At 43.6% G+C, this 18,418-nt stretch overlaps 1 protein-coding gene across 3 annotated transcripts; it reads left to right on the top strand.

Annotated features, from left to right (window-relative positions):
* The first annotated feature begins 1,098 nt into the window (after nucleotides 1–1,098).
* Nucleotides 1,099–17,770, top strand: LOC106595580 (vascular cell adhesion protein 1). 3 transcript variants are annotated; one of them, XM_045710890.1, is made up of 6 exons: nucleotides 1,099–1,319; nucleotides 2,920–3,088; nucleotides 13,814–13,893; nucleotides 13,992–14,339; nucleotides 14,510–14,776; nucleotides 17,427–17,770. In XM_045710890.1, the coding sequence occupies exons 1-6, from the start codon at nucleotides 1,289–1,291 to the stop codon at nucleotides 17,615–17,617; spliced, it is 1,086 nt and encodes a 361-aa protein (XP_045566846.1). In that variant the 5' UTR covers nucleotides 1,099–1,288; the 3' UTR covers nucleotides 17,618–17,770. The 3 variants fall into 3 exon arrangements, with proteins under 3 accessions (XP_045566846.1, XP_045566840.1, XP_045566843.1); XM_045710884.1 differs by lacking the exon at nucleotides 1,099–1,319 and adding an exon at nucleotides 1,991–2,274; XM_045710887.1 differs by lacking the exons at nucleotides 1,099–1,319; nucleotides 2,920–3,088 and adding exons at nucleotides 12,631–12,859; nucleotides 13,487–13,655.
* Nucleotides 17,771–18,418: the final 648 nt, after the last annotated feature.

The raw sequence follows: 18,418 nt of genomic DNA, 5'->3' as shown, positions 1-18,418 counted from the left end.
AAGGAGCCAGTCAAGAGGATTTGGACACATCCAAGGGTGCTCAGTACAAAGCCAAGGGTGGTCAGTACCAAAGCCAAGGGTGCTCAGTACCAAAGCCAAGGGTGGTCAGTACCAAAGCCAAGCGTGCTCAGTACCAAAGCCAAGGGTGCTCAGTACCAAAGCCAAGGGTGCTCAGTAAAAAGGCCAAGGGTAGTCAGTACCAAAGCCAAGGGTGCTCAGTACCAAAGCCAAGGGTGCTCAGTACTAAAGCCAAGGGTGCTCAGTAAAAAGGCCAAGAGTAGTCAGTAACTCTCCCCTCCTCTGAGTTATCACTTTATTTAACTAGGCAAGTCAGTTAAGAACATATTCTTAGTTACAATGACGGCCTACCGGGGAACAGTGAGTTAACTGCCTTGTTCAGGGGCAGAATGACAGATTTTTACCTTGTCCGCTCGAGGATTCGATCCACCAAAATTAGACACTTGAACTGGATTTTAACTTCTCTATCAAACATATTTTAACATTAAAACATTTGGTTAATTTTGCATAACCGGGTGGAAGTTTGTGAGTAACAACATGGAAAATAGATCAAATGGAGTGTTTATAGGTATGTGGCGTTGCACCGTTGTTTTCCCACCACAGAAATGATGACACTTCCTGAATGTGGTGTCATTGTAGGAAGGGGTTGTTTTCTTAAATGGAGAATAACAACAAACTAACAGAGTGGAAAGTGATATCAGGGACACGGAAAATCTTAAAATAAATAATAAATACAATAATCATGAAAATAAAATGTCATTGATGAGAGAAAATTTAACGAGAAATATAAAATGATGAAGAGAGACTTTAAATATGCTATTATTTTAAGGCTTATATTTCTCGTGGAAGTTGATGAATAACACCCGGCGATACAAAACTCCTACATCCACAAAAACATTTTTTAAATACATAACATTTCCCTTTAAAGATCCATATTTTTGCGTTTAAGATAATGGACACCTGACCTTGTATCTAAAGCCTTTTTAAATCCACATTTTATACTAAATAAAAAGTGATATTTCCTGGGCACAGAAAACGCACCGCATCTCAGCAACGACATGACTAGCTGGTAGCTTAGCTGTTAAGAGCGTTGGGACAGTAACTGAAAGGTGGTTGGTTCGAATTCCTGAGCCGGCAAGGTGAAAAATAACTACTGATCTACCCTTGAGCTAGGCATTTTGTCCCCCAACAGAACCTACTCCCCGGGCGCCGATGAAATGAAATGGATTAAGGCAGTCCCTGATTCAGAGGAAAAACACATTTCGGTTGAATGGGTATCCACCTACTCCCTTTCCCCAAAGGTACGTAATGGCTGCTCAGGCTGACCACTAGAAACACGGCTACTATGGTAAACCTTGCTTGATCAGCTGAGCAAACCTTCTCCAGCTAGCAGCTTTGTGTTAGCTTGTTTGAATGAATGGCCATTGCGGTAGCTGGTTGGTGAAGCTGAACGGCACCAAAGTTCTGGGACTGTTGTAAGCAATCAGCATGTATCTGATTCTGACAGCCGGTGACGTTGTAACAGTTGGCCAACGTGATAACGTCGCAGCTAGAAACAGTCAGCTGTGCTGCAGAACTCAGCGCACTTATCACAACAGAACAGAAACTGCCTTATCATGAAAACGTATTCGTGCTATTAGCTAGAATTTCACTACACTAGCTACAACTGGCGTTGTTAGAATCCCTTTCGTTTCATATATGGATTGATTTAAGACCAGTTCAGCCAGTATGCAGCAAGCAGACACTGACCAGGTTGCTCATTTTCGTGCACATTTCGATTTTCATAAATACTGAGTGTTTTGCGAGTTATCGCACAGATCAGTGCAGACGTGAGACAATGGGATTTACAGAGGGAGCTCTGTTTCTGTTAGAAAGAAAAGCCAGAATCCCGTTGTAACCCCCAAACCTAAACACACTAACATAGCCTACTGTCATGTCCTTATTTGGAACCAGAACTCCTCCCCGACCCCTCCCTCTATCCTTTCCCCATCATCCTCTCACTGCCCCTAGAGAAGGAGAAGAGGGAGTGATAGAACACTGTGTGTGTGAGAGAGAGATAAGAGGAGAAGGAAGGGTCGTTAAGGGTTTTCCAGTAAATAATACTTTCACTTTCAACGGTCACCGGAGAAGAAACCGCGTCTGCCGCTCGCCTAACAGAATACAGTGTCCTTCACTGAGGGCCTCTCAGGGATTATTACGGGGAAATGGAGATTGTAATACTTGTTTCATTATTGTCTCTGTATTGTGACTTCACCGGTAAGTTTGACTTCTGGTCTAGTACAATGTTGTGATACAGGTGCTTGGTAAGTTAGACTTCTGGTCTAGTACAATGTTGTGATACAGGTGCTTGGTAAGTTAGACTTCTGGTCTAGTACAATGTTGTGATGAATGTGCCTAAGTATTTTTTTTCTGTTTCGATCTAATGTTTTAGTACTTTATGTATTTACTATTTTAAATGAAAAAATTGGAAAGCCTGTGTGTTACGTGGTACAGAGTGAAATAGAATATAATTTGGAGTCAAAAGGTTCTGAGTTGATCTGGCCTCTACGCCCTTCTCCCTCCTTTCAAATTCTGTAGGAATGTATCTTCCTTCCTTCCTTCCTTCCTTCCTTCCTTCCTTCCTAGAGTTAAACTAGTCACTCATTTGACATGGTATGATTGGTGAATACTAGGGAGGGGTTGCTTCAACAGGTTCTCTCTCTCTCTCTGTGTGTGTGTGTGTGTGTGAGTGTATGTTCTTCATCTTGTGTGTGTGGATATTTCTGGGTTATGGAGTGTAACATGTGGTTGATTAACATTCAGATAGACAAACATTAGACAATAATATTGTCCTGTTTAGTTTGAACAATAAAATCAACAATAACAGAACAATAAAGTTATAACTTGACCTTGGTCTTCCAGATGCTGAGTGCCTGGTGATCAGTCCTGCCAGGCTGGTGGTGAAGTATGGAGACCCAGCCTCCTCTAACTGCAGCTCAGATACCCCTGTACAAATGGGCTGGGAAGCCACCCAGGGAGGGACGGATCTAACAGACAAGGAGGTGAAGTTCCTACACTGGAGGGTGGACAGGTAAGAGAGGCAGACACAGCTGAGACTTTTAAAACCCACCTTCTTAGCCTTTAAAGTGGCAAACAGTGGCAGCTGGCTACTTTGTTGATGTTTGAACTTAAACTGTGATATTGCCTTTATTTGTTATTTTAAATGCAATTTAAATCAAGTTGGTTATTGTTTCAACTAAGGATTGCTGCTTTAAATAAAATGTAATGTGATTTGACAGTGTGACTGACTGGAATATCAAACCAACATGCTACACAGAAGGAGGCCAGTGTCAGAAACAGCTGGACATCACAGTTTATAGTGAGTGACTCTCCCTTATCTTCTCTGGAGTTTCTGAATGTATTCTTAGTATGGCTCTGCACTGTTAAATCACTGTGTGTGTTTCCATTCCTCCACAGAGCTTCCAGACAGTGTGTCCATGACAGGCCCCTCAGGTCCGATGGTTGAGGGGAAAGAGTACGAGTTTAAGTGTCTCATCCAGAAGGTCGCTCCAGGTAACAGTCTCAATGTGTCCTTCTACAAAGCCTCTGCCATCGGTAGAAAGACAAAGACATTGTTATATGCACCAGATGTACCAAGGCAGACCACCAAGGAACCTATTAGTGGGGAATATCCCCTGCTGTGGTCCCCCAGTAGAGGTGATGATGGGGCCCAGCTCTGGTGTTCAGCCCTGTTAGGACTGGGAGAACTGGGACCCCAACCTCCTCCTGAAGTGGAATCAGAGCCCTTCAAACTCACCGTGCACTGTGAGTCCATCTGTTTCTCTGTGACTCGACTGGTGATGTCTGTCTGCACTGTTCTCCTTTACTCTCGGTCTCTGCTCTCTTGGTCTTTCTGCTCTCTTGGTCTTTCTGCTCTCTCTGCTCTCTTGGTCTTTCTGCTCTCTCGGTCTCTCCGTGTGTGTGTGTGTGTGTGTGTGTGAGAGAGAGAGAAATGACTGGGGGTGAGAGGCCAGAGTGGGCTGGTGTGAAATATTGGGGGGAGGAAAACAGAACGATTGGACGGAGGGGAGAAAGGGCAGCGGGGGAGGGAGAGAGGGCAGCGGGGGAGGGAGAGAGGGCAGAGTGAGGGAGAGAGGGCAGAGTGAGGGAGAGAGGGCAGGTGGAGGGAGAGAGGGCAGAGGGAGGGATGGACATCTGAGAATCTGACTGAACACTACTTGAATGCAACATTACCAGAGACATTATAAACTCCTGGAAGGTTGCATCCCAAATGGCACCCTATTCCCTACATAGTGCACTACTTTACCCTGAGATACATCCCTAATGGCACCCTATTCCCTATGTAGTGCACTACTTTACCCTAACATACATCCCTAATGTCACCGTATTCCCCATATGGTCAAATGTAGTGCAATATATAGGGCAGGGGTAGGCAACCCAGTAACACTTTATCCATCTGTAGATGCTCTACAGACTATCTACTAACCCTAACCCTCACCTTAACCCTTATCTTAACCCTCAACTTAACCCTTATCTTAACCCTAAACTTAACCCTAAACATAACCTTAACCCTTATTCTAAACCTAACCTTAACCGTAAATGTAGTAAGCTTCTGCTTATCAATGGATAGTTTGTTGATATTATGACCAACTGGATTATCCAAATAAAGTGTAACTGGCAACCCTGGTTCTGGAGGGCCACAGGCACTTCATGTTTTTGATTTAAACCCACCTGGAAGACCAGGTGTGTTGAATTTAGGCTGAACTGAGCTGATCAATTGAATGTCTTTACGTATAGTAAATAATATACAGTGCATTCGGAAAGTATTCAGACGCCTTCACTTTTTCAACATTTTGTTACGTAACAGACTTAAATAGTTTTTTCCCCCTCAATCTCAACACAATACCCCATAATGACAAAGCAAAACAGGTTTTGGTATTCTTTTGCAAAAACATTTCTAATAAAAAACTGATCACATTTTCATAAGTATTCAGACCCTTTACTCAGTACTTTGTTAAAGCACCTGGCAGTGATTACAGCCTCGAGTCTTCTTTGGTATGACGGTACAAACTTGGCTCACGTGTATTTGGGGAGTTTCTCCCATTCTTCTCTGCAGATCCTCTCAAGCTCTGTCAGGTTGGATGGGGAGCGTAGCTGCACAGCTATTTTCAGGTCTCTCTAGAGATGTTTAATCTGGTTCAAGTCCGGGCTGTGGCTGGGCCACTCAAGGATATTCAGAGACTTGTCCCAAAGCCACTCCTGCATTGTCTTGGCTGTGTGCTTAGGGTCGTTGTCCTGTTGGAAAGTGAACCTTCGACCCCAGTCTGAGGTCCCGAGTGCTCTGGAGCAGGTTTTCATCAAGGATATCGCTGTACTTTGCACCATTCATCTTTACCTGGATCCTGACTAGACTCCTAGTTCCTGCCGCTGAAAAATATTCCCACAGCATGATGCTGCCACTATCATGCTTCACCGCAGGGATTGGGCCAGGTTTCCTCCAGACGTGATGCTTGGCTTTCAGGCCAAAGAGTTCAATCTTGGTTTCTTCAGATCAGAGAATCTTGTTTCTCGTGGTCTGAGAGTCCTTTAGGTGCCTTTTGGCAAACTCCAAGCGAGATGTCATGTGCCTTTTACTGAGGAGTGGCTTCCTGGAGCAGGTTTTCATCAAGGATCTCTCTGTACTTTGCTCCGTTCAATCACGTCTCGGAGATCTATGGACAATTCGTTCGACCTCATAGCTTGGTTTTTGCTCTGACATTCACTATCAACTGTGGGACCTTATGTAGAAAGGTTTGTGCCTTTCCAAATCATGTCCAATGAATTGAATTTACCACAGGTGGACTCCAATCAAGTTGCAGAAACATCTGAAGGATGATCAATGGAAACAGGATGCACCTGAGCTCAATTTTGAGTCTCTTAGCAAAGGGTCTGAATGCTTTAAAAAAAAAAAAATTGCAAGCATTTCTAAAAGCCAGTTTTCGCTTTGTCATTATGGGGTATTGTGTGTAGATTGATGAGGATAAAAAAAAAAAAATGTAATCCATTTTAGAATTAGCCTGTAACATAACATGTGGAAACGTGAAGGGGTCTGAATATTTTCCGAATGCACTGTATCAAACATGTCAAATATTGGCAAAAGATCATAATTGTGCTGCCTGTGTAATCACAGCCTAAACATCTGTTTCCCTCCTCAGCATGTTCCGGTCAGGCTGCTGGAAGTGCCATGGTGGCGGTGTTTCTCCTCCAGCTCATTCATTGGCTGTAAGACCACTTCCTGAACCCACTGATTGGCTGAATACATGTGATTCTTTTCCAACCCCCTCCCACTGTGGCTGTCTGTCCACTTTCTGCTAACTATTGATTTATGGCCTTCCCTGTGGCTCAGTTGGTAGAGCATGGTGTTTGCAACGCCAGGGTTGTGGATTCGATTCCCACGGGGGGCCAGTACAAAAAAAAAAATGAATGAGATGAAAATCAAATGTATGAAATGTATGCATTCACTACTGTAAGTCGCTCTGGATAAGAGCGTCTGCTAAATGACTAAAATGTAAAATGTAAATGTATAATTGTCAGGTATATGCAGGGAGTCAGGTGCAGTAGGACAGTTTGATAACGATGATGCTAGTTAAATGAACAATACAGGGGATGAGTACTGAACATGAAAACAAACCTCTACTGCCTGATGACTGAAGCTACCGAGGGCTACATGAAGGGAAGGTAGTCAAGATGATGAAGTCCAGGTGATGGGACGCAGGTGTGGGTAATGATGGGGAGCATGTGTGGGTAATGATGGGGCGCAGGTGTGGGTAATGATGGGGAGCAGGTGTGGGTAATGATGAGGAGGTATTATGATGGTTAGTAGACCGGCGACGTCGAGTGCTGGAGAGAGGGAGCGAGTTGGTGACCTGACCATATCCACATAGAAATGTGAGTTATAGATATGTCATTCTCATTGAAAGCAAGTCTAAGAAGCGGTAGATCTGTTCTACATGCGGTATTTCTATGCTCCCCTTAAGTTTCATTTTTTTGCTGAGTGATTTCTGCATAGTGCAGCTTTGATTGATTACCATGACGACAATACTTTGATCGTATTACCTTGTACCTTTATAATTTTGCCTTATACATATAATGGAGTTCATTAATTTGACAATGTTATTACTTGCATTTGATTTCACGATCTCAGACCATTCTTGATGCCCATTCATTACTTCATTCTACATTTCCTTATTATCTTATGGAGTCAGATCAAATACAATTGACTATTTACTTTGTTCATATCCAAATTACATTGTCTGATTATGGTGAGGACTTTTTGTTTACTTCTTTCTCTTTTATTATCTGACTGAGTACTGTATCCAGTTTCAATAAATAAAAATCTAGTTTTTACTACTTTGCAAACATTTAGCTTTTTTATACGATGACACATACTGTATATAAAAAAATACATACACAAATACTGTATATGTGTATATACACCTACTGTCACGCCTGCTCCCGCTCTCCCTCTCTGCTCGAGGCTCCAGACTGCCTTCATCATGCACACCTGTCGCCATCATTACGCGCACCTGCGCTTCATCACCGGTCACCATCACGCGCAGCAGCGCATCATTGGACTCACCTGGACACCTTTCATTTCTGACTTCCGACTTCAGTCGGTCAACTGGGAACTATGAAAGAAACGCGCTCATCCCATCTCGGAATCTCTGGCATCGTTCTCTGACCTGAAAATTACTGATGTCATGATTTGACCTCGTTCCCCCCACTTCCCAGTTTACCCGATTAACAGACACAATCACTGTCACCATGCAATCCTTCGTCTATACATTTCTGTGATGTTTTATGGTTAAAAGCAGGGTTCGAATTGAGGGGGTATGTGAGGATATTGGCCTTGTTATAGAGACGTCTAAAAAGCATATGCTACCACTTGTTTGCTTAGCTATAGGAAAACCAACGGTCCAGATTTTATAAGCGATCTAGACTATAACAATGGTAATCTCCACGATTATTTCCGCAGTCTACTAGCCTATCGAAGGTCTTGCGCATCCTAAACATCACAGGAAATGTGGTTGGTTTATTAAATGCTCTGCAATGTAGAGCTATGCCTAATGCAAAATACCAAAAAGTTAGAATAGGTATGGGTCTATGCATCGACCAAGCAGTTTAACAGATAAAAACATGTATTATTCAGGAGAATCCCATTGAATCAGGCTATGCATTTCAGTGCAGTTGCGTTCTCACTCACTAAACGGAACCGAAAACACCCCAGCCTGTTTTGATCACAGACCATGATGAAGGCTGAACATTTAAGCTGCTTGTCATTGATTTAGCCCACAATTGCCAACAGATTTGATACACATGAATTGACAAACAAAAGCCTGACTAGGATCCCGATTTTCCCCCCACGTCATATGTTTTTACCAATTAGGCTAAATGTATTCCTATTAATTTGCATAGGCTAACCATTGCGATTGATGTTATTTACCATCTTCTGCTTCTTATAAATAAACAGGCATCAGTGTAAACAATATAATTTCAATGCCCTCCACACACACATTGTTACTTACCTTACAGATCACAAAGTGAGCTAATTTCCACTCCATTCATATGAAAATACATTTGATTCATACACTGGCTTGTCTGGCTGTCATGTTTTCATTTTAAACAGGCATTCCCTTATCTACACTGAAATCATTTTAGTCCTCAATTATGATAAAAAAAACCATAGCTCATTAGTACACCCTTGTGGTTGAATATATATATATAATATAGCATGTCTTGTGATACAATGAATAATGTTGAACTAACAAATACCATCAAGGGATAGTTACAATTTACAATAACGAACACCTTATGAAGCAGCTGTGAAAACAATCTAGCAATATTTTAGACTTAAATACATAACCATTGATATTTATTTGGTACATGTGTCAATTTACTTTCAGCTTGTTTGTACACTCACATGGCAGTCAGACTGAAATACAAAATTCTGGTGTGTGGAATAGAGAAGAGGTGGGTATTGTGTGGATGGGAGGTTCTGCCTGTCACTTGTTTTTCAGCAGGTAGTGGACTCGAAGAGGGAAACTGCAAAGTCCAGGCGCTGCTGCCCTCTTTGTTCTGAGTGTTTGCAGTGCTGGTGTTTTTAGCTAATCTGTGCAGCTCACATGATGTGCCCAGTATGATAGTTGTCCTGCTCTTACTTAGCAGATAATGACAACTTGACAATAACAGTAGCTGATGTAATGAAAAGTTGGAGGGTGGTTGGTAAAGGAGGACGTCAGGTGGATCTGGGTGTTGGGCAGAACCCCTAGGTCCTGGAGAACAGGAGCAGAGTAAAGGGAACAGGGTAGGAGACAGACGTAAACAAGAAAACAATCTAGAGGTGAAATAAACGCACACCCATTTAGACGAGGTGCTGGCTATAAAGGAGAGCCGCACACTCTAGGAACCTCAGATGCAAAAATATTTATGTCCAACGTTTCGACAGACAAGCTGTCTTCATCAGGGTATAATGACAAAAACTGCGGTGTGACTCGTTTATATAGTGTCAAAAGACACACACACAGGTGCTGTAATCATGGCCGGGTTTTGCCTGATATCATTGGTTTATTCTCAAATATTAAAATAGCATACAAAAAACATAAATAATAGAGTATATACAGTTGTCCTGTTTTTTCTGATGGATAGAAACTCGGTGGGTGTGTGTTTATTTCCCTTCTGATAAGAAACTTTCCCTTCCTCTGAGTAAACACGTACCACTCAGAGAAGGGTGGAGTTGGATGAGTGAAAAAGAAGGAAGAGGTAGAGTGGGCTTGAAAAAGTTAGAGGAGAAAAGGCAGAGGGAGGGAGGGCAGAGGGAGGGAGGGAGGGAGAGAGGGACGGAGAGAGGGCAGAGGGAGATAGAGAGAGCAGAGGGAGGGAGAGGTACATCTGAGAATCTGACTGAACACTACTTGAATGCAACAATAACAGAGACATTATAAACTCCTGGAATATAAGTCCGAAACAGCACCCTATTCCCTATGTGGTGCAAGGCGACTGGTCTAACGTAGTGCACTATATAAGGAATAGGGTGCCATTTGGGATAAGTATGGGAGGAGGAGGAGGGCTGACATTACAGAGAGGTAGTTCAGGAATGTTGTGTGTGTTCAGATCTAATCAACTTCCTCAGTTCTGTTTAGCTCTCTGGCGCACAGATATCATACCGCCCAATAATGCTAACCTCCCCTGTCTTGTAATGGTGAGAGGTTAGCATGTCGTGGGGGTATGATAAACAATGCTAACCTCCCCTGTTATTGTATTGGTGAGAGATTAGCATGTCTCGGGGTATGATATACAATGCTAACCTCCCCTGTTATTGTAATGGTGAGAGATTAGCATGTCTTGGGGGTATGGTATACAATGCTAACCTCCCCTGTCTTGTAATGGTGAGAGATTAGCATGTCTTGGGGGTATGATATTTGTGGGTCTGTAACTTTCTCACTCATTAGTATTCATAATTCAGGACTATCCACAATCATGGTAAAATCCATATGAATGTAGAAGTTTTTAGAAACATATTCTATTGTTATTTACAATAAAAGAGACTAAAATGTCACAACACATTATTTACCACTTCTATTGGGCACAACATTATCTGAAACACAACCAAAACAAACAGCAAATGTATCCAACAAGTTTGTAGAGTGATAAGCTTTATGTGATCATTTGGTACTAATAATATGGGACCAAATTCTTAACTTTTTACTACTTTAATACACATAAGTGAATTTGTCCCAATACTTTTGGTCCCATAAAATGGGGGGACTTTGTACAAAAAGTGCTGTAATTTCTAAACGGTTCACCAAATTAAAGCTGACAGTTTGCAGTGTAACCTCGTAGTCAATGTATCATTTAAAATCCAAAGTGCTGAAGTACAGAGCCAAAACAACAAAACATATGTCACTGTCCCAATACTTTTGTACACATACACTGAGTGTACAAAACATTATGAACACCTGCTCTTTCCATGACATTGACTGACCAGGTGAAATCTATGATCCCTTATTGGTGTCACTTGTTAAATCCACTTCAATTAGTGTAGATGAAGGGGAGGAGACAGGTTAAAGAAGGATTTTTAAGCCTTGAGACAATTGAGACTTGGATTGTGTATTTGTGCCATTCAGAGGGTGAATGGGCAAATATATTTAAGTGGCTTTTGAACAGTGTATGGTAGTAGGAGCCAGACGCAGCGGTTTGTGTCAAGAACTGCAACGCTGCTTGGTTTTGGTATACTCAGTGTAGAATTATGGTAAAAAAACACAGAAACTAAAGTAATGTGGGTGTACCCACTACATTTCAATAGAATGGGCTCACCAGATGAGACAGTGTGTGTTTGTGGTGAGAGTGAGAGACACCTGGTGGCACAGAGAATAAATCAGACAGTTCTCTATTTCCAATACTCCATTATACACTACTGTCCTTATTTGGGTCTCTCTCGCTGCCCATCTCCCTCCCTCTCTCTCCCCCATCTCCCTCTCCATTTCTCTCTCTGTCTCTCACTCACCTCTCTTTAGCCTGTACTGTCACACAGAATTATTACTATGTTTCTGGTCACGAGGAGTAACAGAACAATGTTTTTCTCTAGCTTTTGGGAAATTCCAAACCAGTGACACCGACAGGAACCTACTACACTTCCCCTCGTCCTCTCCCCCCTCACTGCCCTTAGAGAAGCAGGAGAGAGAGGAGGAGGAGGGCTCACCCCTCACTGCCCGTAGAGAAGCAGGAGAGAGAGAGAGAGAGGAGCAGGGCTCACCACTCACTGCCCTTAGAGAAGCAGGAGAGAGAGAGAGAGAGGAGGAGGGCTCCCCCCTCACTGCCCTTAGAGAAGCAGGAGAGAGAGAGAGAGAGAGAGAGAGAGAGAGAGGAGGGCTCACCCCTCACTGCCCTTAGAGAAGCAGGAGAGAGAGAGAGGAGGAGGGCTCCCCCCTCACTGCCCTTAGAGAAGCAGGAGAGAGAGAGAGAGAGAGAGAGAGAGAGAGGAGGAGGGCTCCCCCCTCACTGCCCGTAGAGAAGCAGGAGAGAGAGAGAGAGAGGAGGAGGGCTCACCACTCACTGCCCTTAGAGAAGCAGGAGAGAGAGAGAGGAGGAGGGCTCCCCCTCACTGCCCTTAGAGAAGCAGGAGAGAGAGAGAGAGAGAGAGAGAGAGAGAGAGAGAGGAGGAGGGCTCCCCCTCACTGCCCGTAGAGAAGCAGGAGAGAGAGAGAGAGAGAGAGAGAGAGAGGAGGAGGGCTCCCCCCCTCACTGCCCTTAGAGAAGCAGGAGAGAGAGAGAGAGAGAGAGAGAGAGAGGAGGAGGGCTCCCCCCTCACTGCCCTTAGAGAAGCAGGAGAGAGAGAGAGAGAGAGAGAGAGAGAGGAGGAGGAGGAGGATCACCCCTCACTGCCCTTAGAGAAGCAGGAGAGAGAGAGAGAGAGGAGGAGGGCTCCCCCCTCACTGCCCTTAGAGAAGCAGGAGAGAGAGAGAGGAGGAGGAGGAGGGATCACCCCTCACTGCCCTTAGAGAAGCAGGAGAGAGAGAGAGAGAGGAGGAGGGATCACCCCTCACTGCCCTTAGAGAAGCAGGAGAGAGAGAGAGAGAGAGAGGAAGAGGGCTCACCCCTCACTGCCCTTAGAGAAGCAGGAGAGAGAGAGAGAGAGAGAGAGAGAGAGAGAGAGAGAGAGGATTGTTGGGGAGTTTCCAATAAAAATGATTCAGCTCCCTAACAGAATACAGTGTCCTTCACTGAGGGACGCTCAGGGATTATTACGGGGAAATGGAGATTGTAATACTTGTTTCATTATTGTCTCTGTATTGTGACTTCACCGGTAAGTTTGACTTCTGGTCTAGTACAATGTTGTGATACAGGTGCTTGGTAAGTTAGACTTCTGGTCTAGTACAATGTTGTGATACAGGTGCTTGGTAAGTTAGACTTCTGGTCTAGTACAATGTTGTGATACAGGTGCTTGGTAAGTTAGACTTCTGGTCTAGTACAATGTTGTGATACAGGTGCTTGGTAAGTTACATTCTACTAAGCTAACATATGGAATTGTTTTAAGATGGTCATACCATTGATTTGGGTATGCATTCACTACTGTAAGTTGCTCTGGATAAGAGCGTCTGCTAAATGACTCAAATGTAAGTGTGTGTGTGTGTGTTTGGCATCACAGAGCACAATGGCAGGAAGAGGAGGGTCCAGATGTTGTCTGTGTTGCCATAGTGATAACTAGAGGTCATTAGAAGCATGGGGTCTGCTAGTACGGGAGATGTACGGTAGCATGGTGTGTGTGTGTGGTGTGTGTGTGTGTGGCAACTTCTGGGTTATGGAGTGTAACATGTAGTTGATTAACATACAGATAGATAAACATTAGACAATAATATTTTCCTGTTTGGTTTGAACAATAAAATCAACAATAACAGAACAATAAAGTTATAACTTGACCTTGGTCTTCCAGATGCTGAGTGCCTGGTGATCAGTCCTGCCAGGCTGGTGGTGAAGTATGGAGACCCAGCTTCAGCCAAATGCACCTTCGATCAGCCTAAGCAAATGGGCTGGGAAGCGACCGAGGGAGGGACGGGTCTAACAGACAAGGAGGTGAAGTTCCTACACTGGAGTGTGGACAGGTAAGAGGGGCAGACACAGCTGAGACTTTTAAAACTCATTTAAAAAAGGCTTCAATAGCCTTTAATTCATGGTTTTACTGGTATTTTAGACAGTTCTGGCTTCTATTTTTCATTGATTTATTTTAAATGCACTTTAAATATTTCATTTGATTTAACAGTGTGACTGACTGGAATAACAACCCAACATGCTTCACAGAAGCAGGCCAGTGTCAGAAACAGCTGGACATCACAGTTTATAGTGAGTGACTCTCCCTTATCTTCTCTGGAGTTTCTGAATGTATTCTTAGTATGGCTCTGCACTGTTAAATCACTTTGTGTGTTTCCATTCCTCCACAGAGCTTCCAGACAGTGTCTCCATCAGCTATAGGAAGTACCCTGATCCGATGGTTGAGAAGCATCACTACCAGCTACAATGTCTTGTCCAGAACATCGCTCCTATTGAGAGACTCAGGGTGACCTTCTACAAAGTCAATACCACTGGTGAACAGACAGAATTAGACACACAACAGAAATCCAAGGACAACATCAAGACACCAGAAAATGGGACCTATACTCTGGACTTCACCCCTAGTAGAGATGATGACGGGGCCCAGTTGTGGTGTTCAGCCATGTTGGATCTGGGACCAGAGGGACCCCAACCTCCTCCTGTAATGGAATCAGACCGCCTCAACATCAACGTGCTCTGTGAGTCCATCTGGTTCTCTGTCTCCACACATTTAGTACAACTGTTAGTTGGATACCAGACGATTCAGGACATTGACTGATGTTGTTTTCACTTCATATTCTCTCATTAAACAACTTGTTTCATCTCTCTTTCTCTCTCATTAATCAACTTGTTTCTCATACCCCCCCAGACAAGCCTCAGATCACTATGAGTCCTGGATGTTTCTCCATGAGCATCACAGAGGGCGACACCTTATCACTTAACTGTAGTGCAAAGGGTAACCCTGCCCCCTCCTACGATTGGTTGCACCCCCAATCCGCCCCCGCCCCCAACACCACAGAAGAGAGATCCGTAGTGACCATCACCAACATGGCCAAGTCTCACTCTGGAGAGTACACCTGCATCGCCAGAAACCCCCTGGGAAACAGCACCTGTACTGTTAACGTGGAGGTCACAGGTGAGATGGATGGATGATTGGTTGGGTGGATGATTGGTTGGATGGTTCATTGAATGATTGGTTGGTTGCGTTTGGAAAGTATTCAGACCCCTTGACTTTTTCCAAATTGTGTCACGTTACAGCCATATTCTAAAATTGATTAAATTGTTTTCCCCCCCTCAATCTACACACAATACCCCATAATGACAAAGCAAAAACAGGTTTTTAGAATTTTTTGCAAATTTATAATAAATACAAAACTTTATCACATTTACATAAGTATTCAGAACCTTTACTCAGTACTTTGTTGAAGCACCTTTGGCAGCGATTACAGCCTTGAAGTCTACAAGCTACAAGCTTGGCACACCTGTATTGGCACACCTGTATTTGGGCTCCCGAGTGGTGCAGCGGTCCAAGGCACAGCATCTCAGTGCAAGAGGTATCACTGCAGTCCCTGGTTCGAATTGTTAGGTTCTAATTCTCAGAGTGAAAAACTCAACGAACTATTATGAAAGTTCAACCAACTTTATTCTGCCCAGAGGGTCAATACAGCTGCATTCAGACAACGCACGTTTACAACATCACAAGTATACAGTATATACTCCAATATGGCCACTCCTCCTTCTCTCCAATCCAAACATCTATTATGGTCTGACAGGAAGACGAAGTGATAGGATAATAAACCATTGTTTCTCCCTTAAGGGAAACTGACCTGACCTCAACCCCCTTGATGTCTAATCCAATGATCTCCACCCGTCTCCCACAACACATTCCACAGCCATCTGTCTCCGACAGATAACCATTAACATCTGATGTAAAAACCAGTCTCCTTCACTCTTCAGATACTATTCTTCTGAGTATATCAATGTTCCAAGTTTAACCCAGAATCCAGGCTGTATCATATCCGGCCGTGATTTGGATTTCCTTTGGGTGGTGCACAATTGGACCAGCGTCGTCCGGGTTTGGCCGGGTAGGTCGTCATTGTAAATAAGAATTTGTTCTTAACTGGACTTGCCTAGTTAAATAAAGGTTACATTTAAAATGTAAAATTTGGGGAGTTTCTCCCATTCTTCTCCGCAGATCCTGTCAAGCTCTCTATGGGGAGCATCGCTACACAGCTATTTTCAGGTCTCTCCAGGATCACTCTGTACTTTGCTCCGTTCATCTTTCCCTCGATCCTGACTAGTCTCCCTGTCCCTGCCGCTGAAAAACATCCACACAGCATGATGCTGCCGCCACCATGCTCCCCCGCAGGGATTGGGCCAGGTTTCCTCCAGATGTGACGCTTGGCATTCAGGTCAAAGAGTTCAATCTTGGTTTCATCAGACCAGAGATTCTTGTTTCTCATGGTCTGAGAGTCCTTTAGATGCCTTTTAGCAAACTCCAAGTGGGCTGTCATGTTTCTTTTACTGAGGAGTGGCTTCCGTCTGGCCACTACCATAAAGGACCTGATCGGTGGAGTGCTGCAGAGATGGGAGAACCTTCCAGAAGGACAACCATCTCAACAGAGGAATTCTGGAGCTTTTTCAGAGTGACCATCGGGTTCTTGGTTACCTCCCCAACCAAGGCCCTTCTCCCCTGATTGCTCAGTTTGGCTGGGCTACCAGCTCTAGTTGTCACGTCCTGACCAGTAAAGGGGTTATTTGTTATTATAGTTTGGTCAGGACGTGGCAGGGGGTATTTGTTTTATATGGTTTTGAGTGTGTGTTTATGTAGAGGGGCGTTTTATTTATGTTTCCGTGGTTTTTGATTTAGTTCTATGTTGTACAGTTCTATGTCTGTTTCTAGGGTGTTTATTTCTATGTTTAGTATTTGGGATTAGGGCCTTCAATTGGAGGCAGCTGGTTATCGTTGCCTCTGATTGAAGGTCCTATAATTAGGAGTTTGTTTGTTTTGGGGATTGTGGGAGATTGTTCTTTGTATTGCTGTGTGAGCCTACAAGACTGTTTGTCGTCCGTTCATCGTTTTCTTGTTTTGTTTCGTGTTTAATAAAAATGAGCATTCACATACCCGCTGCACCTTGGTCCATCCATTACGACGATCGTGACACTAGGAAGAGTCTTGGTGGCGCCAAACATCTTCCATTTAAGAATGATGGAGGCCACTGTGTTCTTGGGGACCTTCAATGCTGCAGACATTTTTTTGGTACCCTTCCCCAGATCTGTGCCTCGACACAATCACGTCTCGGAGCTCAATGGACAAATCCTTCAACTCATGACTTGGTTTTTGCTCTGACATGCACTGTCAACTGTGGGACCTTATATAGACAGGTGTGTGCCTTTCCAAATCATGTCCAATCAATTGAATTTACCACAGGTGGACTCCAATCAAGTTGTAGAAACATCTCAAGCATGATCAATGGAAACAGGATGCACCTGAGCTCAATTCGAGTCTCATAGCAGTGTCCAAATACTTATGTAAATAAGGTATTTCTGCTGTTCATTTTTTAATAAGTATTTAAAAACTGTTTTCACTTTGTCATTATGGGGTATTGTGTGTAGATTGATGAGGATTTTTTTATTGAATCCATTTTAGAATAAGGCTGTAACATAACGTCATGTGGAAAAAATCAAGGGATCTGAATACTTTCCAAATTCACTGTATCTCCCTCTCTCTCTCCTCCTCCCATCTGCCTCTCTCTCTCCTCTCTTTCTACTCTCCTGCCCTGTAGTGAACTACCTGCTCATCATTGCAGAGCTGGCTGCAGCTGCGGTGGTGATCATCTTGTTCTCCTGTTTCATCTACTCCTCTTACTATAAACACACACGCATGGGCCACTACCAGCTGAAAGACAGGTTGCCACGACGACACAAGAACAAACAGGTGGTGCACCACAACGGAATGGACCAGTCCTTTATGTAGAGGAGGGGTTGGGGTCAGAGCATGTGAACAGAGGTGAGCGGTTGGAAATTCGGATGAGTGGGTGTGGCTCTCCTTGTCCTTTCCTACTGCTCCCTCACAGAAAAAAACACTTTTCCAAATTCACTCCATTCATTAAAATCACAATTTCACAAACACCCATCTATTTATGTGACTACCTGGACCTACCAATTGTTTTTAAGTATTGAAAAACAAACAATATGGATTTGAATGAAACGTATTTGAATAAACATGAAAAGATGAACATAGGATGTTTTTTTGTAATTGTAAATGTAACCTTTATTTAACTAGTCAAGTCAGTTAAGAACAAATTCTTACTACAAACCCGGATGACGCTGGGCCAATTGTGTCCTGCCCTATGGGACTCCCAATCACTGCCGGTTGTGATACAGCCTGGATTCGAACCAGATCTGTAGTGACGCTTCTAGCACTGAGATGCAGTGCCTTAGACCGAACATAATTTCAAATAGGCTACATGTCATATTAAACAGCATATAAACACTAAGTTGGTCAGGGGCCTGAGAAGGAACTAAAATTAATTATTTAGGCTATATTATTTCAATTATTTCCAGGCTATAGCCTACAAAGAAATACATTGTGAAGCATTTACCAGTGCAACACAGTAGCCTGGTAGGGACCAGAGTACGTGAGCGGAGCTGGAACGGAGCAGAGCGTGCCCAATTTGACTGGATCGTGGAGCGAGATTCCCAAAGGCTGGAGCGTCGGTCATCTCGCCGGCACCAATTTCGCTCCAGTAGCGCTCACTTCAGCTCAGGGCATGCC

The sequence above is a fragment of the Salmo salar genome, chromosome ssa02, assembly GCF_905237065.1.
Source record: "Salmo salar chromosome ssa02, Ssal_v3.1, whole genome shotgun sequence".
Lineage (NCBI taxonomy): Eukaryota > Metazoa > Chordata > Actinopteri > Salmoniformes > Salmonidae > Salmo > Salmo salar.
The sequence above is the reverse complement of the archived record's forward strand: the minus strand, read 5'-3'. Positions and strand labels throughout refer to the sequence as shown.

Excerpts from the sequence above, each read along its gene's own strand:
- LOC106595580 (XM_045710884.1), top strand. The coding sequence starts at position 2,223 with ATGGAGATTGTAATACTTGTTTCATTATTGTCTCTGTATTGTGACTTC. Across the intron at positions 3,089-13,813 it reads CTACACTGGAGGGTGGACAG|TGTGACTGACTGGAATAACA; the intron begins GTAAGAGAGGCA and ends TTGATTTAACAG. Across the intron at positions 14,340-14,509 it reads CCTCAACATCAACGTGCTCT|ACAAGCCTCAGATCACTATG; the intron begins GTGAGTCCATCT and ends ATACCCCCCCAG.